Source organism: Pristiophorus japonicus, unplaced genomic scaffold (genome assembly GCF_044704955.1).
Source record: "Pristiophorus japonicus isolate sPriJap1 unplaced genomic scaffold, sPriJap1.hap1 HAP1_SCAFFOLD_2180, whole genome shotgun sequence".
In the NCBI taxonomy this organism is placed as follows: Eukaryota; Metazoa; Chordata; class Chondrichthyes; family Pristiophoridae; genus Pristiophorus; species Pristiophorus japonicus.
The window spans coordinates 3349-12500 of NW_027251887.1; the positions used below are offsets into that span (position 1 = coordinate 3349).

General features: G+C 62.4%; 1 protein-coding gene across 1 annotated transcript in view; it reads left to right on the forward strand.

The window, feature by feature from the left end:
• Nucleotides 1–7575: 7575 nt before the first annotated feature.
• LOC139245311 (zyxin-like) overlaps nucleotides 7576–9152 on the forward strand; it is a gene marked incomplete at its 3' end in the record, with an annotated part of 23918 nt that continues 22341 nt past the window's right edge. The window contains exon 1 of the mRNA XM_070871153.1: nucleotides 7576–8119. Coding sequence (XP_070727254.1) covers nucleotides 7682–8119 — 438 coding nt within the window. The remainder of the gene's footprint in view (nucleotides 8120–9152) is intronic.

The window sequence follows — 9152 nt, forward strand, 5'->3', positions numbered from 1 at the left end:
TACTGAGGGAGTGCCGCACTGTCGGAGGGGCAGTACTGAGGGAGCTCCGCACTGTCGGAGGGGCAGTACTGAGGGAGTGACTGTCGGAGGGGCAGTACTGAGGGAGTGACTGTCGGAGGGGCAGTACTGAGGGAGTGCCGTACTGTCGGAGGGGCAGTACTGAGGGAGTGCTGCACTGTCGGAGGGGCAGTACTGAGGGAGCTCCGCACTGTCGGAGGGGCAGTACTGAGGGAGTGACTGTCGGAGGGGCAGTACTGAGGGAGTGCCGCACTGTCGGAGCGGCAGTACTAAGGGAGTGCCGTACTGTCGGAGGGGCAGTACTGAGGGAGCGCCGTACTGTCGGAGGGGCAGTACTGAGGGAGCGCCGTACTGTCGGAGGGGCAGTACTGAGGGAGCCCCGTACTGCACTGTCGGAGGGGCAGTACTGAGGGAGCCCCGCATTGTCGGAGGGGCAGTACTGAGGGAGTGCCGCACTGTCGGAGGGGCTGTACTGAGGGGGCCCCGCACTGTCGGAGGGGCAGTACTGAGGGAGCGCCGCACTGTCGGAGGGGCAGTGCTGAGGGAGTGCCGCACTGTCGGAGGGGCAGTACTGAGGGAGTGAATGTCGGAGGGGCAGTACTGAGGGAGCCCCGCACTGTCGGAGGGGCAGTACTGAGGGAGTGAATGTCGGAGGGTCAGTACTGAGGGAGCCCCGCACTGTCGGAGGGGCAGTACTGAGGGAGTGACTGTCGGAGGGGCAGTACTGAGGGAGTGACTGTCGGAGGGGCAGTACTGAGGGAGTGACTGTCGGAGGGGCAGTATTGAGGGAGTGCCGCACTGTCGGAGGGGCAGTACTGAGGGAGTGACTGTCGGAGGGGCAGTACTGAGGGAGTGACTGTCGGAGGGGCAGTACTGAGGGAGTGCCGTACTGTCGGAGGGGCAGTACTGAGGGAGTGCCGCACTGTCGGAGGGGCAGTACTGAGGGAGTGTCGCACTGTCGGAGGGGCAGTACTGAGGGAGTGCTGCACTGTCGGAGGGGCAGTACTGAGGGAGCGCCGTACTGTCGGAGGGGCAGTACTGAGGGAGTGCCGCACTGTCGGAGGGGCAGTACTGAGGGAGCACTGCACTGTCGGAGGGGCAGTATTGAGGGAGTGCCGCACTGTCGGAGGGGCAGTACTGAGGGAGTGCCGCACTGTCGGAGGGGCGGTACTGAGGGAGTGCCGCACTGTCGGAGGGGCAGTACTGAGGGAGTGCCGCACTGTCGGAGGGACAGTACTGAGGGAGCGCCGCGCTGTCGGAGGGACAGTACTGAGGGAGTGCCGCACTGTCGGAGGGGCAGTACTGAGGGAGTGCCGCACTGTCGGAGGGACAGTACTGAGGGAGCGCCGCGCTGTCGGAGGGACAGTACTGAGGGAGTGCCGCACTGTCGGAGGGGCAGTACTGAGGGAGTGCCGCACTGTCAGGAGGGGCAGTACTGAGGGAGTGACTGTCGGAGGGGCAGTACTGAGGGAGCGCCGCACTGTCGGAGGGGCAGTACTGAGGGAGTGACTGTCGGAGGGGCAGTACTGAGGGAGTGCCGCACTGTCGGAGGGGCAGTACTGAGGGAGCTCCGCACTGTCGGAGGGGCAGTACTGAGGGAGTGACTGTCGGAGGGGCAGTACTGAGGGAGTGACTGTCGGAGGGGCAGTACTGAGGGAGTGCCGTACTGTCGGAGGGGCAGTACTGAGGGAGTGCTGCACTGTCGGAGGGGCAGTACTGAGGGAGCTCCGCACTGTCGGAGGGGCAGTACTGAGGGAGTGACTGTCGGAGGGGCAGTACTGAGGGAGTGCCGCACTGTCGGAGCGGCAGTACTAAGGGAGTGCCGTACTGTCGGAGGGGCAGTACTGAGGGAGCGCCGTACTGTCGGAGGGGCAGTACTGAGGGAGCGCCGTACTGTCGGAGGGGCAGTACTGAGGGAGCCCCGTACTGCACTGTCGGAGGGGCAGTACTGAGGGAGCCCCGCATTGTCGGAGGGGCAGTACTGAGGGAGTGCCGCACTGTCGGAGGGGCTGTACTGAGGGGGCCCCGCACTGTCGGAGGGGCAGTACTGAGGGAGCGCCGCACTGTCGGAGGGGCAGTGCTGAGGGAGTGCCGCACTGTCGGAGGGGCAGTACTGAGGGAGTGAATGTCGGAGGGGCAGTACTGAGGGAGCCCCGCACTGTCGGAGGGGCAGTACTGAGGGAGTGAATGTCGGAGGGTCAGTACTGAGGGAGCCCCGCACTGTCGGAGGGGCAGTACTGAGGGAGTGACTGTCGGAGGGGCAGTACTGAGGGAGTGACTGTCGGAGGGGCAGTACTGAGGGAGTGACTGTCGGAGGGGCAGTATTGAGGGAGTGCCGCACTGTCGGAGGGGCAGTACTGAGGGAGTGACTGTCGGAGGGGCAGTACTGAGGGAGTGACTGTCGGAGGGGCAGTACTGAGGGAGTGCCGTACTGTCGGAGGGGCAGTACTGAGGGAGTGCCGCACTGTCGGAGGGGCAGTACTGAGGGAGTGTCGCACTGTCGGAGGGGCAGTACTGAGGGAGTGCTGCACTGTCGGAGGGGCAGTACTGAGGGAGCGCCGTACTGTCGGAGGGGCAGTACTGAGGGAGTGCCGCACTGTCGGAGGGGCAGTACTGAGGGAGCACTGCACTGTCGGAGGGGCAGTATTGAGGGAGTGCCGCACTGTCGGAGGGGCAGTACTGAGGGAGTGCCGCACTGTCGGAGGGGCGGTACTGAGGGAGTGCCGCACTGTCGGAGGGGCAGTACTGAGGGAGTGCCGCACTGTCGGAGGGACAGTACTGAGGGAGCGCCGCGCTGTCGGAGGGACAGTACTGAGGGAGTGCCGCACTGTCGGAGGGGCAGTACTGAGGGAGTGCCGCACTGTCGGAGGGACAGTACTGAGGGAGCGCCGCGCTGTCGGAGGGACAGTACTGAGGGAGTGCCGCACTGTCGGAGGGGCAGTACTGAGGTAGTGCTGCACTGTCGGAGGGGCAGTACTGAGGGAGCCCCGCACTGTCGGAGGGGCAGTACTGAGGGAGTGACTGTCGGAGGGACAGTACTGAGGGAGTGACTGTCGGAGGGGCAGTACTGAGGGAGTGACTGTCGGAGGGGCAGTACTGAGGGAGTGACTGTCGGAGGGGCAGTACTGAGGGAGTGCCGCACTGTCGGAGGGGCAGTACTGAGGGAGTGCCGCACTGTCGGAGGGGCAGTACTGAGGGAGCGCCGCACTGTCGGAGGGGCAGTACTGAGGGAGCGCCGCACTGTCGGAGGGGCAGTACTGAGGGAGCCCCGCACTGTCGGAGGGGCAGTACTGAGGGAGCGCCGTACTGTCGGAGGGGCAGTACTGAGGGAGTGACTGTCGGAGGTGCAGTACTGAGGGAGTGCCGCACTGTCGGAGGGGCAGTACTGAGGGAGTGACTGTCGGAGGGGCAGTACTGAGGGAGTGCCGCACTGTCGGAGGGGCAGTACTGAGGGAGCGCCGTACTGTCGGAGGGGCAGTACTGAGGGAGTGACTGTCGGAGGGGCAGTACTGAGGGAGTGCCGCACTGTCGGAGGGGCAGTACTGAGGGAGTGACTGTCGGAGGGGCAGTACTGAGGGAGTGTTGCACTGTCGGAGGGGCAGTACTGAGGGAGTGACTGTCGGAGGGGCAGTACTGAGGGAGTGTCGCACTGTCGGAGGGGCAGTACTGAGGGAATGACTGTCGGAGGGGCAGTACTGAGGGAGCCCCGCACTGTCGGAGGGACAGTACTGAGGGAGCCCCGCACTGTCGGAGGGGCAGTACTGAGGGAGCGCCGCACTGTCGGAGGGGCAGTACTGAGGGAGCGCCGCACTGTCGGAGGGGCGGTACTGAGGGAGTGCCGCACTGTCGGAGGGGCAGTACTGAGGGAGTGACTGTCGGAGGAGCAGTACTGAGGGAGTGCTGCACTGTCGGAGGGGCAGTACTGAGGGAGTGCCGTACTGTCGGAGGGGCAGTACTGAGGGAATGACTGTCGGAGGGGCAGTACTGAGGGAGCCCCGCACTGTCGGAGGGACAGTACTGAGGGAGCCCCGCACTGTCGGAGGGGCCGTACTGAGGGAGTGCCGTACTGTCGGAGGGGCAGTACTGAGGGAATGACTGTCGGAGGGGCAGTACTGAGGGAGTGACTGTCGGAGGGGCAGTACTGAGGGAGCGCCGCACTGTCGGAGGGGCAGTACTGAGGGAGTGCCGCACTGTCGGAGGGGCAGTACTGAGGGAGTGCCGCACTGTCGGAGGGGCAGTACTGAGGGAGCGCCGCACTGTCGGAGGGGCAGTACTGAGGGAGTGCCGTACTGTCGGAGGGGCAGTACTGAGGGAGAGCCGCACTGTCGGAGGGGCAGTACTGAGGGAGTGCCGTACTGTCGGAGGGGCAGTACTGAGGGAGTGCCGCACTGTCGGAGGGGCAGTAGTGAGGGAGTGCCGTACTGCACTGTCGGAGGGGCAGTACTGAGGGAGCCCCGCACTGTCGGAGGGGCAGTACTGAGGGAGCTCCGCACTGTCGGAGGGGCAGTACTGAGGGAGCCCCGCACTGTCGGAGGGGCAGTACTGAGGGAGCGCCGCACTGTCGGAGGGGCAGTACTGAGGGAGCCCCGCACTGTCGGAGGGGCCGTGTTTCAGCTGAGACCAGACACTGAGGACTCTGCTCCCTCGGCTCGATCCCGTCGATACCACGGACACATTGGGAGGAAGAGCGGGGAAGGCGTTGTCCCAACATTCATCCCTCAACCAACATCAGGGAAAACAGGTCATCCGGGTCATGATCACATTGCGGTTCGTGGGAGCTTGCTGTGCGCAGTTTGGCTGCCGCGTTTCCCACAGTGCACCAGTGACCGCCCTCCCAAACTACTTCATTGGCTGCAGAGCGCTGGGGGACGTCCGGGCGGGATGTGAAAGGCGCCATTTAAATGCGAATGGAGTCTTTCTTTCTTCCGAGTCCGTGGCCAGGGGGTGTGGGGAATGTTGTATTGGGGAACAATGAGCCGTGTTCCCCGCTGTACCATGTTAAAGGGGCAGGAATCGGAGGGATGGGCTGGAATCGACAGCAGCGGGGGCGGGGGGCGTACTTCCTGGAGGAGGCCATTCAGCCCCTCGAGCCCCTTCTGCCATTGGACGGCAGCGCGGCTGAACTGCCACCAAACTCCCCTCGAGCCGCCATTGGCCCTTTGGTCAACAGAACTTGGCCAATCTCACGTTTCAGACGGACAACTGGCCCCCCCCCCCCCGGGCGCTGGTGGCCGTTGTTTGCGGGAGGGGGGGAGACTTTGTGCGTGTGGAAGTCTTTCCGAACTTCACTCCGGAAGAGCCTGGCTCGAATCTGTGGACCCTGCCCCCGATTCCCAGACCACCCCCACACACCTCCCCCAAATCCCCACCAAAAACCGGCAGAAAGAAGTTCTCTTTATCAACACTGTCGTGAAACTTTGATCAAATCAGCCCTCGGCTTTCTCAATTCCAGGAAATACATTCCCAGGTTCTGTCAGCCCCGCCTGCGAACTTAACCCTTGGAGAGCGGGTATCTGTCTGGTCACCCTTCCCTGCCCCCCTCCCCCCACTCCGTACCGGAGCGGTGTACTGATTCGATTATTAAAACCGGCGGGATTACTGGCGGCCCCTAATGCTCTCCGCCAAGCCCCGTATGGAGAAATTCGGGCAGGTGACCACAAGCTGGGTCAAGGGCAGGGGGCGGTGGGGGAAGGGGAGAGAGGGTTCGAGAGGCCGGAGAGGTTCAGGGAGGGAGTTCCCGAGCCTGGGGGTCCCAGGCGGCTGAAGGCACGGCCGCCGATGGTGGAGCGATTGTAGTCGAGGGAATGCGCAAGAGGCTAGAATTGGAGGAGTGGAGAGATGGTGGAGGGGTGTAGGGGGCTGGAGGGGGTTGCAGAGATAGGGAGGGGTGTAGGGGGTTGGAGGGGGTTGCAGAGATAGGGAGGGGTGTCGGGGTTGGAGGAGGTTACAGGGATAGGGAGGGGTGTAGGGGCTGGAGGAGGTTACAGAGATAGGGAGGGGTGTAGGGGGTTGGAGGAGGTTACAGAGATAGGGAGGGGTGTAGGGGGTTGGAGGAGGTTACAGAGATAGGGAGGGGTGTAGGGGGTTGGAGGAGGTTACAGAGATAGGGAGGGGTGTAGGGGGTTGGAGGCGGTTACAGAGATAGGGAGGGGTGTAGGGGCTGGAGGAGGTTACAGAGATAGGGAGGGGTGTAGGGGGTTGGAGGCGGTTACAGAGATAGGGAGGGGTGTAGGGGCTGGAGGAGGTTACAGAGATAGGGAGGGGTGTAGGGGGTTGGAGGAGGTTACAGAGATAGGGAGGGGTGTAGGGGCTGGAGAAGGTTACAGAGATAGGGAGGGGTGTCGGGGTTGGAGGAGGTTACTGGGATAGGGAGGGGTGTAGGGGGCTGGAGGAGGTTACAGAGATAGGGAGGGGTGTAGGGGCTGGAGGAGGTTACAGAGATAGGGAGGGGTGTAGGGGCTGGAGGAGGTTACAGAGATAGGGAGGGGTGTAGGGGCTGGAGGAGGTTACAGAGATAGGGAGGGGTGTAGGGGGTTGGAGGCGGTTACTGGGATAGGGAGGGGTGTAGGGGGCTGGAGGAGGTTACAGAGATAGGGAGGGGTGTAGGGGCTGGAGGAGGTTACAGAGATAGGGAGGGGTGTAGGGGCTGGAGGAGGTTACAGAGATAGGGAGGGGTGTAGGGGCTGGAGGAGGTTACAGAGATAGGGAGGGGTGTAGGGGGTTGGAGGCGGTTACTGGGATAGGGAGGGGTGTAGGGGGCTGGAGGAGGTTACAGAGATAGGGAGGGGTGTAGGGGGTTGGAGGAGGTTACAGAGATAGGGAGGGGTGTCGGGGTTGGAGGAGGTTACAGAGATAGGGAGGGGTGTAGGGGCTGGAGGGGGTTACAGAGATAGGGAGGGGTGTAGGGGCTGGAGGGGGTTACAGAGATAGGGAGGGGTGTAGGGGCTGGAGGAGGTTACAGAGATAGGGAGGGGTGTAGGGGGTTGGAGGAGGTTACAGAGATAGGGAGGGGTGTAGGGGCTGGAGGAGGTTACAGAGATAGGGAGGGGTGTAGGGGCTGGAGGAGGTTACAGAGAGAGGGAGGGGTGTCGGGGCTGGAGAAGGTTACAGAGATAGGGAGGAGTGTAGGGGGCTGGAGGTTACAGAGATAGGGAGGGGTGTAGGGGGTTGGAGGAGGTTACAGAGATAGTGAGGGGTGTAGGGGCTGGAGGAGGTTACAGAGATAGGGAGGGGTGTCGGGGCTGGAGAAGGTTACAGAGATAGGGAGGAGTGTAGGGGGCTGGAGGTTACAGAGATAGGGAGGGGTGTAGGGGCTGGAGGAGATTACAGAGATAGGGAGGGGTGTCGGGGTTGGAGGAGGTTACAGGGACAGGGAGGAGTGTAGGGGCTGGAGGTTACAGAGATAGGGAGGGGTGTCGGGGTTGGAGGAGGTTACAGGGATAGGGAGGGGTGTAGGGGCTGGAGGAGATTACAGAGATAGGGAGGGGTGTAGGGGGTTGGAGGCGGTTCCTGGAGGAGTCTTGCTACAACTGTACAGGGTCTTGGTGAGGCCACACCTGGAGTACTGTGGAGCAGGCTCGAGGGGCCGAATGGCCGACTCCTGCTCCTGTTCCTGATCTTCTGACGTGAGTCTCCTCTGTTGCAGATCAATGGTGGCCACCCAATGCCTCCGAGCCAAGGGCCTGGTTCCCAGACGCTCCCTCAGCCCCCTGTCCCCCCGGCGACCAAGTTCGGGCCCAGAGCGCCCGGCTTGTCATCCGCCAAGCCCCTGAAGCCTCAAGGGCTAGGCCCCAAGCCTCAGCCTGGGCCTCCCCCGGCCCCCTGGGTCGGCCAGGCCAAGCCGAGGCCGGGCCTGGCCTCCGTGGCCGCGGGGACGGGGCCCAAGCAGCCGGGCCGGGAGCCGGGGCCCGAACCGGGACAGGGCAACACGCTCCGGCCAGCCGCCCGGCCTTGGGCTGCCCGCCAAGAGCCAGCGGCCTCTCCGTCCGAGGGCCAGAGGCACCAGGCCGCCCTGGCTCCCGCATTCCAACACAAGCCGACCTGGAACCGAACCGAGCAGAAGGAGAGGCCCACGGTCCCGGAGCCGCCCAAGTTGGAGCAGGTGAGCCCTTCGAGTTCATCCTGGGGGTTAGGTACAGGGTAAAGCTCCCTCTACACCGTCCCATCAAACACTCCCAGGGCAGGTACAAGGGGTTAGATCCAGAGTAAAGCTCCCTCTACACTGTCCCATCAAACACTCCCAGGGCAGGTACAGGGGGTTAGATACAGAGTAAAGCTCCCTCTACACTGTCCCATCAAACACTCCCAGGGCAGGTACAGGGGGTTAGATACAGAGTAAAGCTCTCTCTACACTGTCCCATCACACACTCCCAGGGCAGGTACAGGGGGTTAGGTACAGAGTAAAGCTCCCTCTACACTGTCCCATCAAACACTCCCAGGGCAGGTACAGGGGGTTAGATACAGAGTAAAGCTCCCTCTACACTGTCCCATCACACACTCCCAGGGCAGGTACAGGGGGTTAGATACAGAGTAAAGCTCCCTCTACACTGTCCCATCAAACACTCCCAGGGCAGGTACAGGGGGTTAGATACAGAGTAAAGCTCCCTCTACACTGTCCCATCAAACACTCCCAGGGCAGGTACAGGGGGTTAGATACAGAGTAAAGCTCCCTCTACACTGTCCCATCAAACACTCCCAGGGCAGGTACATGGGGTTAGATACAGAGTAAAGCTCCCTCTACACTGTTCCATCAAACACTCCCAGGGCAGGTACAGGGGGTTCGATACAGAGTAAAGCTCCCTCTACACTGTCCCCATCAAACACTCCCAGGGCAGGTAAAGGGGGTTAGATACAGAGTAAAGCTCCCTCTACACTGTCCCATCAAACACTCCCAGGGCAGGTAAAGGGGGTTAGATACAGAGTAAAGCTCCCTCTACACTGTCCCATCAAACACTCCCAGGGCAGGTACAGGGGGTTAGATACAGAGTAAAGCTCCCTCTATACTGTCCCATCAAACACTCCCAGGGCAGGTACAGGGGGTTAGATACAGGGTAAAGCTCCCTCTACACTGTCCCATCAAACACTCCCAGGGCAGGTACAGGGGGTTAGATACAGAGTAAAGCTCCCTCGACACT